Below are 27,984 nucleotides of genomic sequence, written 5' to 3' on the forward strand. Positions count from 1 at the left end.
CAGAGAATCTGGCCACTCTCCGTTGACAAGCGTTAACTTCCTTGAAGGCGGGTACTCTGTTGAAGTTTAAAACTATTGGATCTGCCCACAGCCACTCTGGATCTAACCAATTGCTAACGTTTGATCGTGACGTTTGTCATCTCAAACTAGTGCACGAGTTTGACCGGGGAAAAACAGAGAATATACCGCAATCCAAGTACTGTAGGAAAATGAAAAGTTGAGCGGAAGTATGTAGGAGGGCGGAGCCAGGCTAGATCGGACCGAGCAGCACAACACACTTGTATCCAATCAGCAGTAGGGGGCGTGTCCACTCATGATGAGGGAGTAGAGAGAGTGAGCAAGAGGGAGATTTGAAGAAAGAGTGTAGAAAGAGAGATGGCTGAGAGACATTACAATAGAGAAAAAGTCAGAGGAATATCACAGGAAAAACAAGGGTTATCTTTTGGCGCTCTAGCGGTTAATAAACAAAACTGCATGTGTCTTGTGTAAGAACATTGTAGCCGGAGATACTTCTCTCTGTTTATGTCTATGAACTAGTCACACAGGTACCAACCCGAACACGAAACTTGGAGGGTGTGGCAGAGCAGCGCTTGGAGGCTGCTTAGGTTAGCCTGGCTCCGCCCTCCTACGTACTTCCGTTCAATTTTCATTTTCCTTCAGTACTACGTCTGGGACTGCTGTATATGCTTAGGTTTTCTCCTGAACAATTTTTTACCGGTCCTTCAGCGAACAGAGGGAGTGGTTGAGAGCGATGACGTTGATGTTGTGCGCTAGTTTGAGTTGTAGTTCAGTAATGGCGCCGGTGAAAGATGCAAGTGTGTGGCACCGCTGACGAATGCCCAGAAGTTATAGCCAGAGTGTGGCGAGGTGGACGAGCGAGCAAGATCGGTGTGCGTGATTGAGAAAGAGACACACCGGTCTCGAGTCCTCTCATGAGGGAGCACGGAGGCATATGAGGACGAGCGACACCGGTGAAGGACGAGAGAGGACCAGGCCTGGATTTTAAGTTGTGTTTTGTTTACGTTTTGTTATGTATGTGCGTGGCAGTCGTCTGTGAGGGGCTGCCGCTTTACTTTCATTTTGTTTATTATTTGATTAAAAGTTGTTAAACGTTCGCCGGTTCCCGCCTCCTTCTTCCCTGAACACACGAACTCTGTTACACGGAGCAAGAACAATCTCTGCTAAGTTTTGTTGGTGGCCATGATGTTGCGGTCCGGGAAAAGTATTTTTCAGCTCGCTCCGTTAGTGTTGAAGGAGTTGGCTGAAGCCGTCCGTCTCCCACAACCCGCGAAAAAACCCCAGACTGAATTACCGACTGCTTTTGACAAACACCAAGGTCGTGTGGTAATGTAATAGCTCTCCGAATCACATCTCTGAGTTTTCAAGAATATATCACCTCAAAATTCACTGTTTATATCCTTTTTAGACCCCTGCAGAGCACCGTGCGCTGTAATTTGGATGCATTTCTAGACTTGTATTTCTTTAAATGCTGGCAAGTGTTTACAAGAGCAAAATATTTCATCACCGCTCAAAAAATAAAAGAAGAAAAGCACGTAAACATTTGAATTGGGCCGTTATTTACGGCAGCATTTATTCTTATCATACCAAGCATATGAAATTTTATTTACAGCATATACAATCATGTTATGATTGCACGAGAGCAGCGCGTTCCGATCACAAAACTCTCCTCTCCACCGTGAATAAATCACAATCCGAATGCACAAGATTTTATCACTGACACTGTGAGAATCAAAGGCGAACGGCGCGTGACATACGTCACGTTAGCGATTGGTTAGGCAGATCTAGGGTGACTCTTGGCAGATCCAGTAGTTTTAAACTTCAACAGAGTTCCCACCTTCAAGGAAGTAAACGCTTGTCAATGGAGAGTTGCCAGACTCTATGTACAAATGAAATGTACAAGAGTCTGGTAAGACCAGGCTATGCTTAGGTATCAGCGGCGGTATAATTCGTCCGCTTAAGAGTTGTTCTACACTGAAATCATTTTAGAGACATTATTTTAAGATTGAAAAACTACATAGTGTTGCTTTAATGTTAATATTAGAAAAGCTTTCCAGCGCTGGAGGGACTGAAAACAGACACAGAGGTTGCATTGTTTCTGTTCCATACATGAGTAACATTGATTTGCTTCGCTTCAGAATAGACATCCACCCATGCAATGAAGGGAGGGGTGCGTTTGTTCGGATTGATTTCAAATATCAACAGTGTTTCTCAGAAATCACTTACTGTACCTTTAAATGCTTATTCAGGCTAGGATATTCTTTAAAAAAAAAAATCACATTTTGTGTTCCACAGACGAAAGAAAGTCACACAGGTTTGGGACAACATGAGGGTGACAGGATTTTAATTTTTGGGTGAAATGTCCCTTTAACCTCGCTTGAAGGGAACAGGACAAAATGGTTTTTCTTTGACTTGGAGCGATCGTGTCCTGACACAGCACCTTTTGGCCCTACGTTGGGCGCCGTTTCAGTGCTTCTGCAAGGGTGTAAACTTTAACTATGTGTCTTTATTGCACTTGGAACTTGCTCTCATTAGCTCATAGTGATGAATGGCTCTCACTTCTGCTGCGCTTGGCAAAGTGACCCTGGGAGATGTGTAGAACAGGGACTGCTGCAGATCCATTTCTAACACATAAATTAACCCATTTTGTTCAATTAACATTGTGCTTTGTTTTGAGGCAAAATAAAAGCCACGTGGAAATTAAGTTCAAACAATGGTAAGCTTTATGAGAGGCCATCTTGATTCATGAGATTTGCTTTACTTCAATTTGGAAAGCTTGTGTTGTATTTGCCGCCCAATTTAATTACATTTAGATTTAATTGAATTGAATTGGGGGGGAAAAAATCTAAAATTGAGACTATGGATCTTTTTCTGTGCCATTATGAAAAACAAAATGGGCTTTAGCTTCAAAAAATTATTGCATGTCTAGTAAAGCCATTATTTCTTAAGATGTCTTTTATTTTCTTATGAATATGCAGTTTGAAAATATAAAATGTATTGTTTATAGTTCAGTGTATTGCCCCCAACTCTAACTGAATGAGCTGTGTAGAAGTTTCATGATTTCTCCATTTAAATGAGCCTCAGGAATTGTACACATTTACAATTTAAAAAGTTTATTTATTCTATTGCAATAATTCCTCTTTGCCGTCTCGGCTTTGTAGGTGGCTGTTGCTTAGAAATGTAGAGTTTTGCATATCCCTTGATAATAAGGATATTTTCTGTTCATTATGGCATCTCATGAATAGACAGTTTTAAAGCAGGGATAAGAATAATGATGTTTGTCTTGTTGTGGAGCACATCATCTAAAATTAAAGGCAGGATTCACATTCTAGAGCTTAACGGTAATATCTCCTAATTTATTCACATGCACACTCACACTGATCACTTTGATTCTTTTATTCAAGGTCCTTTAATATCGATTCTCGTGATTTTACATGTGGGAGCATACTTGCTGTTTTTGACCTTGGTTGTGTCAAGCTAGAAAAAAAAAGAAATACTGCATTTACTTTAATACTTAACCCACAAAACTTTCCTGTGTTTCTGTGGCACTTATAAAAGTGACAGAAGGTATAGGGCTATGTGCTTTGATATTTGTTTATTTTATATATTTAATATTAATATATTTAATTTAATTTATTTAAAAACAATTTTAAGTCAAAATAACAAAATGCAACATACAATATAATTGTTCATAGTCCAAATATTACAATATATACACTACCTTTCAAAATATAATTTTTTTTTATGTTTTTGAAAGTCTCTTACTGTATGCTCACCACACTAAAAAAAATAATGTTGGCTCAACAACAACAACAAAAAAATGAACGCAACAATTTGCATGATTTTTTTTCTTCGAGTTATGACAACTTTGAGTGAATTTACTTTCAATCAACAAGCTACACTGAGTTAGGGGAACTTAATTTGTAGCATACATTTTATAAGTTGATTACTCAAAGACATTAAGTTGCTCCAACGTCCAAAGCTGTAGCCCTGAAAACCAATTAACATGTATATTTAATGAACAAGTATTACTTTTCACTGCCATTAGAGCAGTCATCACTTATAGAATCGATGTAGTCTTTACCTTCATGTATCTACTCCTCAGCACAATGTTAACCACACAAATTTTAACATTACAGAAGCTCTTTAAAATGTCGAACATAACAGCATTAAACACTAACAGGTCTTTCCCTTCACTAAAAACAAATAAATAAAACACTTCATTTCAACATTTATTCTGCTTACATAGTCCTATGTAAAGCATGCTGGGAACTAACAATCCACTGCCTAATTTCCGAAGTTATTAAGACACTACAACTTAATTAAAAAAGCCAATTAATGCAGAAATTTGAGTTTAAATGACAGAAAATTAAGTTCGCAACTTGAAAGGTTTAATTAAAACAATACATTTGAATTTTTAACTTGCAACCAAGTTGTGGTAACAGGTCTCCTAAATTATTTTTTAGAGTGCATTTTATTTAATAAAAATACAGTAATATTGTGAAATATTTTAACATTTCAAAAGAACTCTTTTATATTTGAATATATTTAAAAATGTAATTTATTCCTGTGATGGCAAAGCTGATTTTTTAGGATCTTTACTCCAGTTTCCAGTGTCCTTCAGAAATCATTCTAATTTGTTGATTTGGTGCTCAATAAACTTTCTTATTATTAATATTAAGAAATCACAGTGCATGTTTTTCAGGATTCTTTGACAAATAGAACATTCAAAAAGAACAAATAAATAAAATAAAAAAATCTTACTGACCCTCAAATGTTGAATAGTATTGTGCTTTTCAGCTGAGGGAGGATAAACTGTTTCCCATTTCTTTTGTTGTTGATATCAAAGGCTCCAAATTTTGCTGCATTTTGCTCAAATTCAGCTGTCACTTGGCTATACTTCTAGAGCAATATTTTGTCCATAACTCCATATACGGCTTTTGTGGTTCACGGTAACATTAATATATGCCAATGATTTATTTTAAAGACATTTTTGAGAGATATCCAGTGTTGGGGAAAGATACTTTTAAAAGTAATGTGTTAATATATTGCATTTCTCTCTAAACAAAACAGCTAATTACGTTACTTAGTTACTTTTATGGAAAGTAATGCGCTAATTTACTTTTTCTCACCTGGGCTGGGCTTGCTTGTTTGTTTTTTAATTAACAAAAGAAAAAGTTATATTTTTGGAAAAATGTAAAGATCCTTTCACACTAAAAGTGAAATGAATAAGTCTCAGGCTGAAGGAAATGCAAATTCGCACTTGTACAGTAGAAGTCAATAAATGAGAAAACAAACTTGTTACTTATTTGAAAAAGTAACTCAGATATTTAGTTGTAAATTTAAAAGCAATGCGTTTCTTTACTCATTACTTGGTTAATAAAAAGTAATCTGATTATGTAACTTAAGTTACTTGTAATGTGTTACCCCAACACTGGAAATAAATATTTTCCCCCTTTATCTGCATAATAAATATATGGAATAGAAAACACTTATATCATCTCCAAATGTATCTGGTCAGAGATTTACAGCTGGCTAACGGAGGTCAGAAGCAATGTATCAAAGACTTTATCTATACAAAGATGGTGCACTCATATTAGTTATGAATGGGAGAAAGTGCAACACCATCACAATATGGCCTTATAACTCCCGCCTTCTAAATAAATAGCCAATTGCTGATTGATTAAGTCATCATGACATTGCAGTCTGTGTTTTCAGACAGATACTTATGACTGTGCGCATTGGCTGGTTTAAGCTGAAAAATGCGATTTTTATTAATGCTAATTGAGCACAAGAAATAATATTTATGTGATTTGAAATATGTTATTTAATTGTGAGATCAAAAGGTTTTTTTTTTTTTTGAGAGAGAGATTTCAGGATTTCCCCATTCCAGTAGACAGGACTTGGTCTTGGATGCCCGAGGTGTTGAAAATATGGCTGCCGACTTTCGAGACTTTCCTTGAAAGTGACTTTGATTTGCATCTTTCTGTTGATGGAGCAAAGACATACTGAACTCCTTTGGAAATGGAGCTAGTTTATGAAAGTAAAGAGATCATTAGTCTCATTCACGGATGGCGACATGTGGCCAAAGACGTAAGTCATTTTGCTTGAGCGTTAATGAATTCCATTAAGATTGTGTGAAAGGCCAGAGGCACAGAACAAATGTGTTTTATGGCGCACACACACCCAATCAGAATCTTCATACGTTTTAAATGAACATTTGCATCAAAATAAATCACTGTGGAATTAATTAATGTTGATTTCTTGATTTATAATTTGTGGCAAAGACCCTGTGAAATTGTCCATAGAAATGTCTGCGGAGATAAGAAATGAGGTCTATAGGCAACACTTTTAATTCGTTCCAGGTTCAAAACAAGTTAAGCTGACAGCATTTGTGGCCTATGGAAGCTTGTTTGTGCCATGGAATAAAAAAAAAAAGCAATAAAGTAATTGCGACTTTTTATCTCACAATTCTGATTTTTATATCTTGCAATCAGTGTTGGGTGTTAATGCATTAAGTAATTAATTACTAATTAGGGCCCCACTTTATATTAGTTGGCCTTAACTACTATGTACTTACATCAAAAAATAAGTACAATGTACAAATTGTATGTAGTTCAAATTGTATTGCAAAATACTTTTGCCGATATTGAGGTGAGATACGGGTAAACAGGTGTGGTGGTATGGGTAAGTTTAAGGGTACGGTTAGGTGTAAGGGAAGTGTCAACAGTGTAATTACAAATGTAACTACATAAATTAATTACAGATGTAATTACATGCAGGTCATTTTTAAAAATGTAAGTACAATGTAAAAACATGTATGTACATATATGTACAAGTGCAATGAATCAAATGATTAATTAAATTATTAGTACATAGTAGTTAAGGCCACCTTATATAAAGTGGGTCCCTAACTACTTTTCCCTTGGAAAAAGGTAAAGTATGGGATCTGGAATTTAATTACAGTTACTTCTGATGTAATTGCATTAAATACTGTATAGACTATACAATTATGTATAAAACATCAAAATGTAACATCTACTGTTAAAAATTTATGTTTTTAATGTAACCTTTTAAATACTTTGGTCAGTTTAAGAACAATTTATGCAATTTTATATTATTTATTTGATAGAATTAAAAGCAGTTCCCTTTCGAAAGGGAACTCGCGCTGCGTCAGCTGACGCTACGGGGAACGCCTCCAGCGTGACAGGTGCCTGAAATCACAATTACAAAACGTCAATCCTATTGACCGGTGACAGCCTATGACGTCATCAAGGTGCAACCAGGAAGTATAAAAGGGCGCCTTGCCAACATGACAGCATCTTTTCGTCTTCAGGGACTGTTTGCCGATTTCACGTAAAGCGTCAAGAAAGTTACAATCGAGAGAATGAAGTGTGCTCAGAAGCAATGCCACTTCCGTAGATGTGTGGAACCGTGTACCAGGTATCTTACACCTGAGGATACACACACACTCTGTGTTTACTGTCTGGGTGAGGAGCATGCACGGGAAGTTCTCGAGGGAGCTTCCTGTGCAAACTGCGAGCGTTTTCCCCTGAAGACGCTCCGCTCTCGTCTGGCTCTCTTCTCGAGGGGAGAGAGTTCAGCATCTGGGGACGGCCCCGCTCGAGCTGAGGCTGAGCGGCGTCTGAAGTCCTGGGGTTCCCAGATGGATCTGGCTCGTCGTCTGGAGACTGGTGTGGTGCTCGCTGATGACGATCCAGAACGCGAGGGGCAGAAATCGGAGGAGGAGCGGGATTTGGGCTCCTCCTCCTCGTCTGCGGCTCTTCCGACTGAGCAAAGGATGGATGAAGAGGTTGGTGAGTCAGCTGAGGCTGAAACCTCACATCCATCCTGTCCCATGTACGGGGAGCTGGTGGAGGTCATGGAGCGCGCTGCAGGTAGACTGCAGCTGCCGTGGCAGCGCGCAAGGAGAGAGGTTGTGCGTCCAAATCGTTTGGATGACCGGTTTCTCTCCGCTCATGACCGCCCAGCTCCCGGGAGTCTTCCATTTCTTCCAGATCTCCATCAACAGATCTCGAAGGGATGGAAGAAGCCTTATTCAGCCCGCATCCATCGGCATCAGCGAGCTAACTTCGCTGATGTCGAGGGACTGGTTGAGGCTGGATATGTGTCGTTGCCGCCCGTGGACGAGACGTTTGCGAACTATCTCGCCTCTGGGCGGCCATCGACACTGAGGGCTCCCACCCTGCCGACCAAACCTCTTAGGACAACATCACGTTTGAACGGCAGGGCGTACATGTCAGAGGGTCACGCTGGAGCGGCTTTGCACACCATGGCGGTGTTACAAGCCTACCAGGCGGACCTGCTGAGGGACCTCGATCAGGGGGAGGGACTAACCCCTGATGCGGTGACCGAGTTGCGCCGGACCACGGATCTCGCTCTCCGGGCTGCCAAACAAACCGCGTTTGCCATCGGTCGTTCGATGGCGGCGATGGTAGCCATGGAGAGACATCTGTGGTTGAACCTGGCAGACATCGGGGAGAAAGAGAAGTCCTTTCTCCTGGATGCCCCGGTTTCGCCCTCTGAACTTTTTGGCACCTCCGTGGAGGCGGTGGTCGGAAAGTTCAGGGAGGCGAAGGCGCGCTCGGCGGCATTTAGAACATGCATCCCGCTGAGGTCCGGGACCGCGCCCAGGCAGCCGGGTGTCCCTGGCCCGTCACGATCTGAGGACTGGAGACGGGACCAGCGAACCAGCGTCGCCTCTCGAGCGCCCCCTCCGTGGAGGACTGGTGCGCAGAGAAGGCGGGACACCCGCAACAAGAAGAGGAAGGAAGCCGGTGCTGGTAACCGGAACCAGCGCAGGCAGCGGACTCCGCCTCCCAGGGCGCGCAGATGAGTTCTGCCTTTTTCCCTTCCTCCTGTGCTTTCCCCTGGGCGCTTTACATCAGGCCGTTGGGCCAATGATGAGCAGAAAATGTAAGATTCTGACGGCCCGCCTGGTTTGTTTGGTGAAAGCGCCCCCCTCAGGATGGTGGTCGTATACTAGCTTGATGGCTGGGTTGAAGCGCCGAGAAGAGCGAGTGGTGAGTCCCCCTCGAGAAGGGTGAAACATTTTCTAAACTAATGTTTTCAGGACTCCGCTTTTCGCTCTCCTGAGAGGGCTTGGGGGATTATGGAACATCGCTGGACATCGCAGGGCCTGCAGCTCCCCGTGAGTAAGCTAAGAACGATCTTCTTTGCAACATTATATGTTTGTGCATAATGCTATACTTTAGCTAGTAGAGATCTACCGCCTCTCCGTGTTATCTCTCTCACTTATGTGAGTGTTTGTATTTGCCGCCCTTGCTCGCGGGCTTGTGGCGCGAGTTGTTTGTTTTCCTAGCTTTAAGTATAAAGTAGCATTACGACCGGGTTAAGCACTAATGCGTGAGCTGTAGTAGATCTGCGCCCAGCCATGTTGGGCTTGTTTATGTAAGGGGTGATAATATTTCTTTCCCGAGCCCTGGGTAGATCTAGTGCAGGTTTAGCACCGCACCACTTGGCCTAGGCTTTGCTAAGGATGGGGGGCGCTTCCTTTAAAAGCAGGTATGTCGGCCCCTAGGCCTGTCTTTCAGTATAAGAACAGTGCTTGTTTTTCTGCATCCTTGATTCAGCCTCCTCTTATTACAGAGTAGTCCGGCCAAGGCCCGCCCCCTTCTCTGCGTTCTGGGGTTATTTAGTAATGCAGTGTAGGTGTTGCAGCAGGGATAGCGACCCTGCCAGTGGTCGTGGGGCCGGGCTGAGCGTCTTTCGCTGTGTGCGTCTAAGACTTTAGTTTTGCTGTGCCCCGCCTTTCAGAGCTGGTGTGGCCACCACCATCTGGTGGCCCCCGGCCTCATCCTGGAGGATGGTACGGCCGGTGGGTTACATTTTTGTATGCTCTATGTCCTCTGCTCCACCTTCTTTAGGGCTCGGGTCGAGCTGAACATCGCAACCTTCTGCAAAAAGCGGCGGTTTGATCGAATGCTCCCCTGAGGCCCGAGCATTACCAATGGCTGACGTCCTTGCACGAACGGCAGACCGCTGTATGAGAAAGTAAGGCGGCCGCCCTGAAGCAGGTGACGTAAGTTGTACTCCCCTCGCTTTAGAGGGTTCCTAAGCATTTGTTTGCTGAGTGCACTGCTGTTGGCAATGTGATTAGGTTCATGTCTGTATGCAATGCCCTGTGAGACTGCGCTATCGCGATGGCCCTTTAGCCTCTGGGATGGAGCCAGCCCCAGGTGCGGGCATATGAAGGCCAGCTGGTTGGGCAGCGGACTCCAGGACAAGAGAGTCTCGACGTCGTGGCCCATAGGTGGGCCCCGGAGGATTCTTTCCGTCGACGTCAACTTCATCAGAAACCTCGTCAACCAGTAGGCCCTCTTTGGCCTCCTTGGGGATGAGTCCCCAGGTGATAACTGGATGTCCAGTTCTTCGTCAGCAGCAGACAGCTACCGTCAGCCCGGGTGCAGCAGCCAGCCTTCTTCTATCCGCGGCAGGGTTCATAGAACCTGCAGACCTCCTATTTGGAGGTAGGCCCTGCCAGGCCTCCCTGAGGGGTAGGCTCCCGTTTTTGGGTTACCCTGGCTCAGATGGTAGGCCCCCTCAGGCCTCCCTGAGAGCCTGCTGTGAGTAGCAGGCCTTGCCCGGTCTCCCCCGAGGGGGTATTCCTGGGCATTAGTCCCTCGACGGCTGGCACGAGCTGCTAGTAGGTGGTAGGCGCTACCAAGCCTCTTTAAGGGCCTGCTGTGGGGTAAGCAGGCTCACTGGACCTCCTCTGAGGGGTTGGTCCCGGGCTCCAGTCACTGGATGGCTAGCACGAGCTGCTAGTAGGTAGTAGGCCTCACCCGGCCTCCCTGAGGGCAAGTTCCCGGTTCCCAGTCTCTGTGGCGGTGAGCGTGGAGTGCTAGCAGGTAGTAGGCCTCACTAGGCCTCCCTGGAGGACTAGCACGTTCTGCTATCAGGTGGTAGGCGGCGAGCCTCCCTGAGATCGTTCCCCGGTCCCCAGTTCCGGTACCTCATGGTAGCATGGGTTGCTAACAGGTAGCAAGCGGCACGGCTTCCCTGGGGGATTCGCTATTGGATTGTAGGCCTCACCTGGCCTCCTCTAAGGGCATGTTCCGGTTTCGCAGTCACTAGATGAGTCTAGACACTGTGAAAAAGCTATCTCTAGCGCACCTATTGTCAGGGGGCAGGCCTAACTAAGCCTCCCTGAAGGAACGCCCAACGACTAAACAGGTGGTAGGCCTCACTAGGCCTCCCTGACGGAGCGAGTCCCTGTTCTGCCAGCTACCTCGAGGGCTAGCTCGACTGCGGTCAGGTGGTAGGCCTGCTAGGCCTCCCTGAGAGCGAGCTCCGTGGTTTGGACACGTGAGCAGTCGGCACAGGTTACCAGGTGGAGGCCCCTTCTGGCCTCCCTGGGGGACGAGTTCCCTAGGAGGGAACAGATAACTGGCTTTACGCTGACAGCTGGTGGTCACCTGCTATCAGGCGCCGGTTTCTAGCCGGTAGCACCTGAAGGCGGTGTTCATACCCTAGCATGACGAGACGACGCTGCTACTATGCGGTCCCTACAGGAAGGGACTCTCATAGATCGCCTACAGCATGGTTACCTACCAGGCAGGCTTGGGAGCTCCTCTCAAGTGAGAGTCTTCTGTGAGCTGATAGCCGCTTGGCACTGATCCGTCAGTTGTAGGCCCCTCGAGGCCCCTCCCAGCAAGGATCAGCCTGTAGGCCTGTTAGGCCTCCTGAGCACGTTTTAAAATAAGTGCTTGGTAGATCCTAGGATCGAGCGGCTAAACTCCCCTCGCTAGCAAGGGTTAGAAAGCACTTCGCTGAGCGCTGTTCTCCAGGATAACCCGTCTCTGAGGTCCGGCTGGTGGAGGACACTGCCTTTTTTGCAGTACCCTAGCAGGATGTCTCTCCGGAGGCAAGTACCAGAGGCTCTGTACTTAAGCAGACAGGGGTTGGCCGAACTGACGTGTCCCACTTAGAGGTCGCTAGGTCAGGCCTCCCTGGTGGCATTCGGTGAATTCTTCCCGAATAGTGACTGGCACGGGTTCCCTCGGGTCCCCCTGCCACGTTCCCTTAAAGGAACCCCTTCTGTCGAACGGGCTGGTTCCAGGCCTTCAAGCGGCCAGGGTAGGACTTCATGTAGTATGCGAAGTTTCCTTCTCAGGTTTATAGCTTGGGCTTTGACCGTAGGGAGCGCTGTCACTGACAGCCTAATGTGACCAGAAGGGGAGTGGTTCATTCAGTTGAATTTGCTTGTCCTGACAGTTGTCACTGCCAGTGGGCATGCACTCCTTTCGGCATGGCGGCGTTGGTATATCGTTCCCCGTAGCGCCAGCTGATGCAGCGCGAGTTCCCTTTCGAAAGGGAACGTCTCTGGTTACGTATGTAACCTATGTTCCCTGAGAACAGGGAACGAGACGCTGCGTCGCTTTGCCATGCCTCAAGGATTTCCTGCCAAACAGTCCCTTCAGATGTTTAGATACTGTCATGTTGGCAAGGCGCCCTTTTATACTTCCTGGTTGCACCTTGATGACGTCATAGGCTGTCGCCGGTCAATAGGATTGACGTTTTGTAATTGTGATTTCAGGCACCTGTCACGCTGGAGGCGTTCCCCGTAGCGTCAGCTGACGCAGCGTCTCGTTCCCTGTTCTCAGGGAACATAGGTTACATACGTAACCAGAGACGTTTCATCCTTGTATTGTTCAACCGGTTGAGGTTGATAAGGGATTTAGAAAGTAATTAGTAATAACGAAAAAAAAAAAAAAAAAAAAAAAAAAAAAAAAAAAATTATATATATATATATAAAATAAGAGTAATTAGTAACGTTATCTAACAGTTGATGAATTAGTAACTAGTAATTCATGACTTTTTTAGAATAACTTACCAAACACTGCTCGCAATACAGACTTTATAACTTAATTACGAGAAAAAGTCAGAAATGCGACTTTATGTCTCAGAAATGTTAGATAAAATCTCGCAATTGCAAATCATAAAGTCCAAATTGTGTGACATAAACTAACAATTCTGAGAAAAAAGTGCACTGCGATATATAAACTTGCAATTGCGAAAGAATTCTGAATTTATATTTTACAATTCTAACTTTATTTCTCGCATTTTTCTCAGATCTGTTATATATAAACGTACAACTGTGAGTCAAAGTCCAAATTGCGCGATATAAACTCGCAATTCTGAGATTGTAATTACATATTTTTTATTCCCTGGCAGAAACAAGCAGAATACAGTTACAGTTCATCCCTCAGTTTGCAAAAACAAGCATAAATTGTGTTTAATGCAAGGCATTCTGGATGGTATTTTGTTATTTTCATTACAACAATAATTTGAAATTTCTTAATTTGCTTTAAACTGGAAAAGTTCCTTAAAAGTATGAACTGTGTTCTAAACACAGATTACACCTGAGATATATCTTTACATGCTGTAAGCGCTGTCATCTCGCACACTCATTTTGCAGCTCATGTTCAGTGGAATATGGTGTGGGTGGCATAAAATATGATTAGATTTTTAAAAACAAATTACAGTTGCTAATAATTAAAATCAATTCCCTCATGGGTGAGCAGGCTAAGGAAATCTGACCTATGACAAATAGTTAACACATGGGGGTGGAACATTCAGCACAGAGACCCCAGTAAAATAGACGACCAAGCTGAAAAATCAATGTTTCACAAAAAAACGAAACAAAACAGGACATAAACTGTACATAGCAAAATAAAACATGTTCTCAAAAGGCCATACCATGCACACACTGATGACATATAATATGTTTTTATGGCAGCGATTTAACAGCCAGTGCTGCAACTCAGTTCTAGTGAGTTAAAAGCTAGGGTTTTTTAGCTTTGTGTTTACTCCTTTCAAATGGTCTACAAGGACACTGAGCTATCTTCAAGAATTGAGTGCTGGTTTCTTAAGATTCAGTCAGTCTGGTTATTAGAGATAATAACAAAAAAGAACTAAAGAAGACTTGGAAAGAGTTTTATTTTTATATAAAATGTACTATTTCATTAAAAACTTTAAAATATATTTTTTTTCACTAAGGCTCAACTATTTTGTGGGTCAGTGACGGCTCATGTTTTGTTTACAGACTTATGTATTATCATTAATATATTGGTTACACCACTTGACATTTGACGTTGAAATGGCCTCAACGTTGTTCAAATTTGTAGAAAAATGCTTTTTCTTGGAAAAAAATTACAAATAAATAATGATTGCCCATAGTAGGACTGACTGTAGAATGTACATTTCTAAAAAACATGCATTTTAAGCTACATATTTTGTTATCTGGTTTAGGCCTATCCTTGTGCCATCGACCCTTCTACAATATAAACTGCATTTCTAACGTTTACAGATTCTTCCTAACAGAAATCAGATACATTTCCTTTCATTGACGCCAGTAAGTGGGCCAAAAGCGTCCCTTGTGTGAATGACAGCACCATGGAGCACCATGACATTTCACAAAGATCAGCAGTGCTCCCATGCAAGGCAATGGCTCCCAGCTCATGCTATGGAGGAGGTTAATTGGCGTAACCCGATCCACCACTCCACAAGCGACATTACAGCGCCCTGGCTCGCAATGATGATGTCAGCACTCCAGCAAAAAATATTTACCTGTAGTTGTACCTGGGAAATCTTTAGCTGTTGCCATGGACGCAGACAGAAAGGGGCAGTAAGGGAAGACAAGGGTGAGGACATCACAAGGGGAAAGAATAAAAAAAAAAAACTGGCCACAAAAACTCAAACCCATTAATGAAGACACTAACCGACAGCATTAACCTGCAGTCAGAATGATGGAACATGGACGACTGGGACGACATAATGGTTTCAAGTACAAATGTGGTTTGTACGAACTAACACATCCTGCAAAACACATCCATCTGCACATTTTCATATCTATACATTCTTGCTAATCTCTTATGTCTGCTACGTCCCGCTGCACTGCTCTGTAATGATGTTTCTTATCATGCAAATCGCTCTGTATTTCAAGCCGCTGAAGATGAAGATATTTTTTACTGCATTAATACCAGTTTAGTCATTTGTGTTACTAGCCTCTTTAACTTACACAGATGAAAAGAACGGGCAAGACAAATTGGGACAATTGGTCTCATTCACTAACAATGTGTACGCACAGAGTATGTGTGTGAAATCTGCATCACGATTCCAAAAGGGTTGTACCTTGACTCTTAAAGATAAATGGGTGTGTTTTAGGCGTAACGTGCAATAAACCAATCAGAGTCTCATTTCCCATTCCATTTAAAAGCCAGTTGCGCTTGCACCATGGCAGATTCACTATTTACATGGTGGAATTTGCGAGCGGAAAGACTGAACGCTTCTCCAGAGAGGAATCCTTTTACTTTTAATATTTAAAAATGTAAAAATGTTGTGTTGCTGTGTGTCTCTGTGTGAGGAACAAGCAGAATATATACGCGTTGTGCACCCACCTATAGTGCAAATTACTAACGCTCCCTTTAAATAACACAAAAAATACTGCCCTATTGACTTTAGACAAGGTTTTTGTGGGTCAATGGCGCAGTCGATTTCAGTTGCCTCAAAAACGTGCCAACAATGCGCCTGAACGTTTTCAGACCAGCACGCTTATGGGCGAACAGATAGGCACGAGATAATTTGCTATTTAAACAATGTGGTGCTGGACGTGAAAATTACAACTGCGTAAGGCTGAAACTAGCATAAAACACTTGCGTGATTGAGTGTTTCATGTAAGGCAAAAAGTGTGACACTTAGATTTCACTCATGTTCATGTTGGACGTGCTGACCAACAGAAAGCAGCTTGGCTTGAAAGTGTAAGATGTACTTCATACGTCTCAACACTATCGACAATGGACCTTTTTTCATGTGAAATTTCACAAAAATTTCGCTCAAGTGACCACATCTTAAAGGAGTACTTCACATTCAATAAAACTTGGCTGCCTATACAGTAGAAAGTTTTTTTTTTTTTAAAAATTGGTGCTACCTGACTAGAGGAAACAGCCTTTTTTTTTTCAAATCTGTAGGAAGACTTCCACACCCATGATGCAATGGGCATGTTGCCATCCAAAGGCACTCCCACCAGTCTGCTGTGGATACGCTTGACCAGAGTCAAATACCGCCTTGCTTTAGTAGGAAATACTTCTTAGCAAACTTTTAGTCATAATGATGTAGACTTTGTATGGTTACCGGGTGCAAGAATTCAAAGAGAAGACAACAGTGAGTTACTTTCAGTTTTACAGAAGCTAAAAGCTGCAAAGAATCCTGAAAAGAGAGAAAACGCTGCGACGGAAAATCTGAAAAACCTCCATGTTTGTAGTCAACATTTCAAACTGGATGACCAAAAACAGGAATGGAGGAGACAAACTGAAAGAAACTGCCGTTCTGTCAGTTCTGCCTGAAGTAAAACACAGTCTAAAAAAAGTATACTTTGCAAGGTTGTGCGTTCGACTGTGCGAATACGCTCACATAGGCGTAAAAAAACGAAGTATTCTTTTGGCTTTAGAATCCTCCAAATTCATTGATATCAGAACAAGGTTAAGAAAAAAATTTATGTGCATATGCACGTATCGTAATTTTTTTTTTGTTGTCTTGTGCAAACAAATACCAATAATCCACGCAATAACTAGTGAATGAGACCCAATGTTGCTTGTCCCCACAAGCTTTTTCGTTCACACTGGAGAATCTGTCCTTCGATTTACTGAAACAGAGCAGATGTCTGATTAGAAATGCCTTTTATCTCTCACCTCTTTGACAGACTGACAACCAGAATTTCATCTGTGGCTAGCTTTTTTCCCTCAACACTGGAGCCAAAAACCTTTTAGTCCAATTTGTACAATCAGGGGAAAAAAAAGAATGTCTGATGTAAAAAGGTGGAGGTGACATGAAGTGGCAGCGAGAGAGATGGAGAAAGACAGAGATGGGAAGAGAGGAAAAGATCAACATTCCCGCTGTAGTTCAAACGCTGTGTGACTGTTCCCGGCTCATTTGTGCTGCGGGCTGAGTGCGTTTCCCCCAGGGTTTCTGATGTGGGTGAATCTCACGAGTCCTGACAAGAACGTGTCTGGGCTATATTTCACCATAAAAAAAGTATGAAATTAAGCTTTGTCTACAGAACATTAAGCCTGTTTTTAGTGTTGTTGATGGAGATTTTGCATAGGTTGCCACTGAGGGTATCACAAGTTACAAAATAGACACAAGTTTGGGGTCAGTCATTTTCTTAGAAAAGTAGTCTCTTAACTCTTTCTCCACCAAACAGAATTTTAAACGATAGAAACATTGACAGCCAATCAGAATCCATCCTGCTTTAGGAGCTCCAACATTTTAAACGATATCGTCCGCTGGTGTGGACGCTAATATAGTTATCTTTATAGTTATTGTTCTTGGTGTGAATAGACCTTTATGCTCAGTAAACACAGTAATATTGTGAAATGGTATTGCAATTTAAAATGTTCATTTACTATTTTAATATCTTTTAAAATGTATTTTTTTCCTGTGAAAGAAAAGCTGAATTTTCAGCATCATTACTCCAGTCTTCAGTGTCAAATGATCCTTCAGAAATCATTCTAATATGATGAAGATACATTTATTATTATAATTAATGTTAAGAACAGTTGTGCTGAAACCATGATACTTTTTTTTCATGATTCTTTGATGAATATAAAGTTCAAAAGAACAGCATTTATTTGAAACAAAAATCTTTAGTAACATTATAAATGTCTTTATTGACATTTTTGGTCAAATTAATGCATCTTTGCTGAAAAAATGTATTATTATCCCCACATTTTTTTATGCTAGTGTACATTTTCATGTATTTTATTTTTGGTGTGCCTCAGGTATATAGGGAAAAAAAAGTATATAATATTTATATTTATTTATGCAGTACGGTGTTGTTGTGAAGCACACATTCTTTCTATGGAAGCTTTTTTCCACTGAATAAAAAATAAAAAAGGTAATTTTGATCTCATAATTCTTTTCTCTATATCTTACAACTCAGATTTTTTTCTCTCAGAATTGCGTGATAAAAACCTCACAATTGTGAGAAAAATAGTCCGAATGGCAAGATAAAAAGTCACAATTATCTTTTAAATCGTTTTATTCCATGGAGGAAAAAGCTTCCATTTCTTTCTGTAGAAAGGCACTGAATTTACTTCTGAATTTACAGCATATTTAACATATTAAAAATATAAATGTTTCTAGAGGTAGTCTCATTTTGGGACACAGTCTGTGGAGGTTTGTCTCACATCCTCAAGCTTCTGACTAACTAATATGGCCTGGATTTGTGGAAACATCACCCATTTGCCTTGTTCTAAAGATCTTGTCCAAAACTATGCGAAAACCGCTCTATTAACATGTTTATTTTCTGTTTTTCTTGTTGGTCAATGCTCCTCTTTTGGTTCTTTAATGTTTAATGCTTGACTTCTACATCAGAAACCTACGTGATCACTTGCTAGTTTTCCTCAGCCTGTACTTCAAATGCGGGCTGTTTTGATCAGTCTCTGCGTGGCGTGGGCCGCCCACGCTCTTCCTTTACATGTCTTCCGAACTGATTACCGATACATAATTAGCTCTTTAAATAAGACCTAAGACTGAAGAGGAGGAAAAAGTTAAAAGAAGTATAAATACAACTCAGCAGTTTCAAGCTCTTTGGCAAGGATTTCGTTTAGGGTCAAAATGCCCCACGAGTGCCTCTGGAAGCATTTCATCTCTTGCTCCGGCAGCAGGGCGCACTTCTGAAAAGACGCCAATTTTATGGATGTTTGCACGCTTTTTCGAGCAAGTAAACGAAACTCTTTTTCATCTGTTCTCTTGGTTTTAATTGAGAGGGGGTTGGTATAGCGAACACACGCTGATTATAAGAAGCAAGCAATAAATATTTTACAGTTCCAAGCAAGAGCTGGATTAAACCCATGAGACATAAATGCTGATGCTCATTTAAAAGTCAGAGGAGAACTCGGGGCTCAGAGTAGCCAGAGGGAGTCTCGTCTGCTCCGACCTACTGCTGGGTATGATTAGACTATACATTACACCTGCAGGAGAGATGTCACAGGTCTCTCAACGGCTCAATAACACTCAGATATATAGGAGCGTGCAGACCAATACATGGATTTTCACATCTAGAGGAGCAATTGGATTGTCTGTAGACACTGCTGTTTTAGCTCATGCTTGTCTTTCTAGAAATTGTCCGCTGCGGCTGGCTTGACTTATGAATATATGGAGGTTTCAGTTTTGTCTTTATGGGCTTTTTATAATACTAAAATACTACTATTTTATCATTCATTTCTTTTATTTATTTAATAGAATTTATAAAAAAAAACCTCAAACTCTGATGTGTATATTTTAATACGTATACAAATATTACTAGCATGTTTCTGCAAAAAGTGTAAACGTGGTACTATGAAAACAATGATATGTTTATTTGAGCATCCTGAGCAGCCCAACATAGTGGCATATGTTGACATATGTTTAAAGTGTTCCGTCGAATATACTGACAAGCATTTATGGTATATACCTTTTCTATCGAAACTTATGCCATATTTAAATATATTTGTAATTACACATTTGTAATGATAAAGTTGCAATTTAGAACATTTAAAATAATATTAACTTTAAATGTTACATTGAATAACACAATACGGTTAAAAATTATAAGTACTTTACATGTTAGTCAACACATCAAAATAAGTGTCTCATTAGTGCAACAAAAGAAAACAAAATTATTTTAAATTTATTTTAAAATAAAACTTTTAATTTGACATGATCACAAAGTGCACTTCACACAAAAAGTATACAAAAGTTTACTTAAGTTTGTTGAGAAACATGGTCATGAAAGCGAACTCTCTTTAAGTACACAAAAGTAGCCTTTTATTTCATTAATATTAAATTATCTGCAAGTACGGTTTTATTTTATTTTTTATAAATTTTTATCACACTTTTGTTTTGCACAAGGGTTAGCAAATAATTATTGTTAAAGGGATCGTTAAAGAACCAAAATAGTTGAGTGAAATCAGAATCGGAATCATTCAATTCCTTATGATACTAATTTCTAAGGATCAAACACTAAACAAACCTGAGTAATGTTAAATATCACGGCCCAATTTGCCATAACAGAATACTAAAATAACAGAATTTGCCATCCTGCTTTGCATTTATTGCCTTTCCTAAACACCAGACATTCACATTTCTATCTGTCCTTGGAAAAATAAAGTGTACCTAGCCAGCAGACACATTAATAAACGGAAATTAAAACGCTAACTGGAGATGAATAGAGACTGTGTGATTTCAACTGACATTTATTGCCACTTGGCAGTCGTACCATTAGCAAATTAGGTTCATTCCAGAGCCGAGTCGGACAACTCATCCTGAGAGGAAGGGCTTACCGGTAATATATATCACTTGGGTGAAGTCAGACATCTAGATGAATTAGAAGCAGAGGTAATGAGTCATGTGAATGAGATTTTCCCTCTTTTCCTCTCTACACCTGTCTGTATCTCGCTGCCTCTCATTTCTTTAACCTGGAGGTCAACATTTGACTGATTAGCATGATTTGGCTGGTCTTTGCTAGTAACTGATAGAACTAAAAGTGTTATTATTCATAGAACTAAAAGTGTTATTATTCAATTATAACAATTCATTATAACAATTATTCAAAAATATTTGTCTGGCATGTCGCTAATATAGCATTATGCTAATGCTTTCTCCAGGTATTAGATGTTATTGGTTCATCCTTCCCTTTTGGTCACTTTGATCAGAAAATCATTTAAAAAAATGTTTTTCTTTAAATTGAGTATTCATCGCAGTGGTTCAAGACCTCAGGACTTTTGTCACACTTGAACCACATATACACACAAAACAAATTGACTTTGAGGAGTTTATGTGGTTTATGTGGTAAAAAAAAGTAACAAATCCTTCCCTCGCGGGTCAATTTGACCCCCTAGGAATAAATGGAATGCAAGGAATGCTTCAGTATACATAGAAAAACCTAACAAATGCTCAAATTTAAAGCTAAAAATGCTACAAAAAATCTTTTAATGTCTACAAGTGTCTCTGAATGAATACTGAAGAGATAAATGCGAGACCAGACTTTATGATGCAGCGGAACAGCTCATTTGCTCCATATAAAATTATAAGGCTATCTAGTGGCAAAAGGCATGAAATATCCAACCTGTTCTCACGGCAATTCGTATGTATTTTACGAGGTGGATAATTTGTATGATTCCGTACGAATGACCTAACCTCAAACCCCGCCCCTAAACCTAGTCACTGCGGTTTAGACAAATCATACGAGTGAGGACGAACGAATTCGTACAAATTAGCCATCTCGTACAGATACGTACGAATGAGTCGTGAGATAGCGTTGAAATATCATGTTATATATATTTTTTTTTCTCACAAAAAATCATATATTATAGATATTTTGAGCTGTTGATTGCATGTATTGGAGAGTTATTTAGAATTTACGTTGAAAGAATGTGACGAAAGTGCTTAGATTATATTATTTATTGATAAAATCTAGTAATTTAAAGGTAAGTAAATAAAAAAAAAAAAAAAAAAAAATGAAATGATATAAGCTTTCTGGACAAAAAATGTATTATTTTAGGGCTTTGGGTCGTTTTGACCTGCAAGGAAAGGATTTGTTACAGGATGCGAGGGAAGGATGAAGGTTAACCTGAGCTTCTATACTAGTGAAGATCTTTATTTTGTGTGTCTGTTTGTCTTGTTAATGTGGCCAAATAAATCTAGGGCAACAGAAAGTCACGGAGAGTTGTGGGCTCAACTTTCAAAAGGCATCCGTCCATAAAGGACCCTCCTGCTGTGACAAATCCCATGTCTTTGTTTTAGTACAAAAAATGTGACTGCTGTTGGGCCTATTAAAAAGCGATGCTACAAATCCGTCTTTGTCCCAGGCGCTCTGTATCTTCCTTCCAATTTTAGCTTGACAAATGTTATCCGCATTAGCAGTGGACCCTTAATTGTGTGCTTTACTTCCTGTTTTGGAGAACCAACTTATCATTTCTGGCTTCGTCTCACTTTGGTGGCAAATTCTGCAGCCACCAGCAGTTTCTGCTACATACCCCCAACACACAAGAACACTGGTAAACTAGGCCAGGAGGAGTTTACTGAGTGCGTATGTGTGTTTTGATGCAGATTACGATGGATATTAACATAAACTTTCACAAATAAAATAAATAATGATAACACATGAGAATATAAAAAATAAACTTATGGATTTATTGCCCTCCAGAGATGATGTTGACCCAGAAGTACTTACCATACACATACAGCGTAAATTCATCCCTGTTGGTGCCGAGGATGTTGCTGGCCTCACAGCGATATGTGCCGTTGTCTGTTTTGTTCAGTGTGGTAATGATTAGATCTCTACCCTCCACGATCATTCGATCAACATCAGGAAGCTCGCCTCCATCTTTCGTCCAAAAAACTGGCTCAGGCCTAAAAACAACAGAGTGATTTAGCTTGAGGCTATGTAGATCTCCTCTCTCTCCCCTCCCCAAAAAATGGTTTAGTAAAATGGTTATAAATTATTTCAGCTCAAGCAGCGGCAAACAGCAGAGAGACACAGAAAGACCCACCCCAACTAGTTAACAGAACCAATCATAGTTGAGGCTGCTCCGAGAACAGTAGTTGAAGTTAGAAGTAATGTTACAGTGGAAGTAAAAAAAATCTGAGTACCAGTAATGCCATGAAAAGGAAAGGGAGGCCAGGAAAATTGCTTAAGTCTATCAAAACATTCTTTAACATTAACGTTCTTTTAGTGCACTGTAGGGAGAGAATGTGATGGGATGCCATGCCTGCCGTGCCCGCCGCCCACGCACTCTGGTACTGTACAATCTCTGTATACCTGCGCAGTGCGCACCGCCCGAACGGAACACGCTCAAAGTCCTCGTCTTTTTGCACTATTATGTAGTTTGTTGGTTTGTATAACAATATGCAGAAAAATATGAGTGTCCCAAGGATTACAGACTTGCCGGCTGCTGATATTTTTAACAATAGTCTACTGTCAAGAAAACGCGAATACAACTCACTGCTATTGATGGATACATTTAGTAGCTTTATTTAATAAAATAGCACATTATCTTCATCAAAAATTAAGAGAAACTTCAGTAGTTTTATTTTACATTAGACTGCATCCTTTTTCATTTCTGAATATTTATCTCAGCTGTTAGACACCAGACTGACTGGACATACATTTTATAGGCCTATTATATAGCTGGTATGACTACTTTAAAAATATATATATATATATATTATAATTTTAAATATTTATATTTATAAATAATTTTCAATTTCTTGTCTTTTGTTGTCTTGCATAATTGCTTGATGACTGTACACAACATTATTAATCACTTAATGCCATTTTTTATATAATATTTATATACAACATTGTATGTAAAATAAGTAAAATCAATAACCTTTATTTACATTTATTTATTTGTCTGTTTAGTTATTTTGTAAGAAATCCTTATTAGGTGCATGGTACCAGATGTGGGCCTCCATGCCCATATCTTATAGGCCCACCGTTACTGTATATATACCGTATATGATATGAGTGGAGGGCATTGGGGGACCACATCATATTTTTTTTTTTGGGGGCCCAGAATTTCCTAGCTACGGCCCTGCCCCAGTGTACAGGAGAAGGTACACTACACAGGATTTTAATTAAAAAAAAATAGTTAGAAATTAATTGTTTAGTAAAAAAAAGCGTTCAAGTTCCTTTTGCTGCTCTCTAACAAGCTATTTTTAAAAACAAGAACTCATCAACGTAAATGTCGCCCTATTGTACTTCCTTTGTAAATATGTAAAAAATTCTCAGCTCCTGTATTCATTATAGGCCATAGGTTTAGTAAAAATATTTTTCTCTCATTTTGTTATCATTTCTGCTCAAGGAACTTTTTATGGTTTTGTCCTCTGCCTCAGAAAGGTCACACTAAAAGAGTTACAACTGCCTCTAGACGACTATATGACTCACTAAATCTCTCCCAAATATCACAATTTGATTTAGTATTATTGCTTTTTGTTCTCGGCATGCAGATAAGGGCCGCCTTGAGATGTGATGATTCTGCAAGTTCAACTTCATAAGACAAACCGTATTCAAACAATGTTCAGGAAGGTGATTAAAAGAAAGCTGCACTCACAGTGGGTTGCCTTTGGATACACACTCCAGTTTGAAGTACTGGCCTTCTTGAGGTACTATTACTGAGTGCACAATCTGTACCTGAGGAGGATCTGGATTGACAAAACAAAAAACACAAGACAAATAAAAAACGCAAGACAACAAAAAACAACAACAAAAAAAACAAAACAAAACAAAAATGTCACAAAAAAAAACAAAACAAACAAGATACCACAAAAAGAAAAACCCAAGACACAACAAAAACAAAACAAAAACACAAAATGAAACAAAAACACAAGACAACAAAAACAAAGAACACAATACACAACAAAAACAAAAAACCGAACCAAAACAAAAATAAAAACACAAAACAAAATCACAAGACACAAAAATAAAAGAAAAAGAAAAAACACAAGACACAAAAACAAAACAAAACAAAACAAAACAAAACAACACAAGACACAACAAAAACACAACAAAATGTAAAAAAAAAATGTAGGAGGAAAAAGGATCTTTATTGTAAATATTATATATACATTATACAATCAGATATTGTAAAAATCTAGCACTTTGCAACAACACACCACTTTCTTTGGGGTAAAATAAACGTAATAATGGAAAAGTTACTGAGCTACGGTTACACTACTACTAAACTTTGCTAAATTGCTGTTACTGTACACATAACGCTCTTCAAATTAGTGCTGGTAGATGTCCCATTTCAGATGATCTAATACCAGTTTACATTAAACCAAAGTCAGGAGGGAAACTGATCCAAAATCATGACTCACAGTGGACCTCCAGCACTTCTGTGACCTGGTGCGGCAAAGAGCCCAGAGCTACGTGCTCCACCACGCAGGTGTACGCTGCTCCATCGTCCTTCCTGTCCACCTTGAGGTGTACACTGCTCCTGACCGTGAATGACCTCCCAGTGGCGTTTACCTCTTTCTGACCTGCCAAAACACAGTCACAACAAGAAGACCTATCAAGCTAATGTTACACATACAGTACTATAAAGGTACTTCATTTAGTAGATCATAAATTATGATTATTAAGTGTTCTGTGATACTCATTTCTTGAATTACCGCGAGTAACATGTTTGTACCATGCCTCAGAGGCAACACTATTTTGTCAAGTGGCTGGCATAGCATAGTCAGAAAGAACTTTATTTGAAGTAATAGTTTTAATTTAAATATTTAAATTAACTGAATGCCATTTAGCAACACAAGCTTTTATTAATATGATATTCTAACTGATATCTTACTGCATTGTCCAACAAGTGTCTCATACCAGCCATCGAGCTAATGCACAGAGTAACATTAACATAACTTTCAACACACTCAAACATATTTTTAGTATGACAGTTTTGACCAAGTAAAACAGCACTGCGTTAACCCACAATTGTAATTCGTCAGATAAAGTGACCTGATTGAGTAGTGAAGGGGGTGGATTCTGAAATATATATATAGTTAAATGTATAATCAAAGCCCTAATCAATATCTATCCTCCTACATATAAAGATGATTTAAATTATTTCTTCAAGTTTGAATGTTCTCTTGAATATTTGGTTTCATTCCTTTTGACTGAATTATGTGTTTATATATATATATATATATATATATATATATATATATATATATATATATATATATATATATATATATATATATATATATATATATATATATATATATATATATATATATATATATATATATATATATATTATATATATATATATATATATATATATTTTTTTTTTTTTGTATATATTTATATTTTATTCATTTTATATGATTTCCTTTTACTGAAACACTAATGAATAGAAGAATATTGCCTGTACTATTGCCTGTACTTCTTTCTGAGGAGAAGAACATGTTAACTGTATGTTTTGGAGAACTGTTTTTAGGTTTGACTCTCCAACAACTCCATACAACTGTGTCTCTGTGTATGTGCGCAGTATTCTGTGTTACAGATCAGGGGTGCGTTTCCCAAAAGCATCGTTAGCCAACTATGGTCGCAAGTTCCGTCGTTATCAACATAGTTCAACCAGTCAGTGTTTCCCGAAACCATCGTTCGAACGAACGTTCGCAAACAGCGTCGCAAACTTGTGTGGTTGCAACGACAGCTCTCGACCTGTGGTTAGAAGCATAGTTTCTTGTTTGCATGACATGTGGACTTAATAAATCCTTATCTTGAGCAAAATAAGCAAGCTGACATTCAGTACAACCTATATCTTTTATTTAGAATACATACAAATGTCATTAATGTCTTTTAGTTTGTCAAGAGATTTAAAGCACCGTTTTTGAAGAGTGCGCATATGCGGACGTGCTCTAGTACGTAAAAAAGAGCCTATTTGAATCTGGAAATAAAGCAAAATAACTGAGAACATTTTTAATTATTCCTCAGGTGCCATATCCATAATGTGTAGCAAAAAATCTAGCATGAATTCGATCTCAAAATAATTAATTAAAAGCATTTATTACTCCACCACCTGCGTGACATCATTAACCAACGTGGTTGAACGACATATTTGCGACAATACGGTTTCGGGAAACAGTCGTGACTAGCTAGTTGATTTCTTCAACCATGCATCGTACTATGGTAGTTAAGCAGTGAGTTACGTCGTTGTACGGGAAACGCACCCCAGGATTGGAGGTGGACTACAAGCATCGTAGGAGATGGGTGGACTTGTTTTCTGGGCAAGCTGGCGCCTGCTCCAGACCTGGAAGGTCACTATGTGCCTAATTCCGGGGTGAAAGCGTCAACAAGTGATCTATGAAGACGTGCATCTGATTAACTGACAATATGTGGAAATTTACTATGACTGTCTATTTTCTCTTAGCCAATCAGAATCATTCAACCTGCAGTAATGAAGTATCTAGACCTTGAAAAGAGTATAACTTTGATAAATTTTATTTAGGAGAGCGCAGCCTACGAACTCCTTGTGAGACTTGAAGCTAGCTTCTGCTGATGAAACTGCAAACTATTCTTCAGTAAACTTTTCTTTAATTAATTGCACTCTTGCTCTTCATTCTTCACAACTGGTCTTGGGTCCTAAACTGTTATCCCTAACAGTAGTAATTAAGCACAGAGGGGTGCAGGTATGACATCACTTTGTTGGCCAAAACTTGGAAGCGAGTTAGCATTTTAGCATTTCAGGTTCCCTCGTCCCAAAGTCAATGGGTTTTTTGAATGGGGTTTTGGTTAAATGGCTGAAATAAGGTCTGTGGTGAACACAAGCTCAAAACACATTCATGTTCTCTTACGAGAGGTTCTCTCGTATTGCGTAAGTTCCTTACGCTACGGGAAAGTATTCTTTCTTCGAGATTTCTGAAAAACCCAAAATTATCCTTAATTTTGTAACATTGTCAACGCAGTGCGGCAGCCTGGCAGACCATAGCAGGCTATTCCAGCGTGCTATTGGCTGCTCTGCTGGCAACTGCAGCAGCCTATCGGTGAGCCCGCGTGACGTGGCGACCAATGAGGGCGCTTCGCGCCCACCTGGCTTCATTTGCCTACAGGTGGGGCGTGGCCACGTGTATATAAGCAGGGCTCACGGGCTGCATATTCGATTTTCTTTTCTTCAGCGAAGCCCTTCGCATCGCTGGATCTGGAACCCGCCGCCGTGACCGCGCAGACAAGCAAGCAGAGGACAGCGCCTGAGGAAGCCGGCAGCATCGCGCCACCTTCAGCCTTCCGTGCCTGCTCTGCTATCCGGCAGCCCCATATCCTTTTACGCTCAAAGTGTTGTCGCCGCTGCGTCACACTTTTCACAAAAAGAGCCGAGCGTTGATACAAATGTCTCGTTCCACCTGCGGCTCGTGTCACGCGCAGCTCAGCTCCGGGGA

General features: G+C 40.3%; 1 protein-coding gene across 1 annotated transcript in view; it reads right to left on the minus strand.

Moving 5' to 3' along the window:
• cadm2b (cell adhesion molecule 2b) overlaps window positions 1-27,984 on the minus strand; it is a gene marked incomplete at both ends in the record, with an annotated part of 61,203 nt that overhangs the window by 7,199 nt on the left and 26,020 nt on the right. The window contains 3 exons of the mRNA XM_079823337.1: window positions 22,277-22,455; window positions 24,159-24,249; window positions 24,925-25,086. Coding sequence (XP_079679463.1) covers window positions 22,277-22,455; window positions 24,159-24,249; window positions 24,925-25,086 — 432 coding nt within the window. The remainder of the gene's footprint in view (window positions 1-22,276; window positions 22,456-24,158; window positions 24,250-24,924; window positions 25,087-27,984) is intronic.

The sequence above is a fragment of the Gobio gobio genome (genome assembly GCF_949357685.1).
Source record: "Gobio gobio genome assembly, chromosome: 8".
Taxonomy (NCBI): Eukaryota; Metazoa; Chordata; class Actinopteri; order Cypriniformes; family Gobionidae; genus Gobio; species Gobio gobio.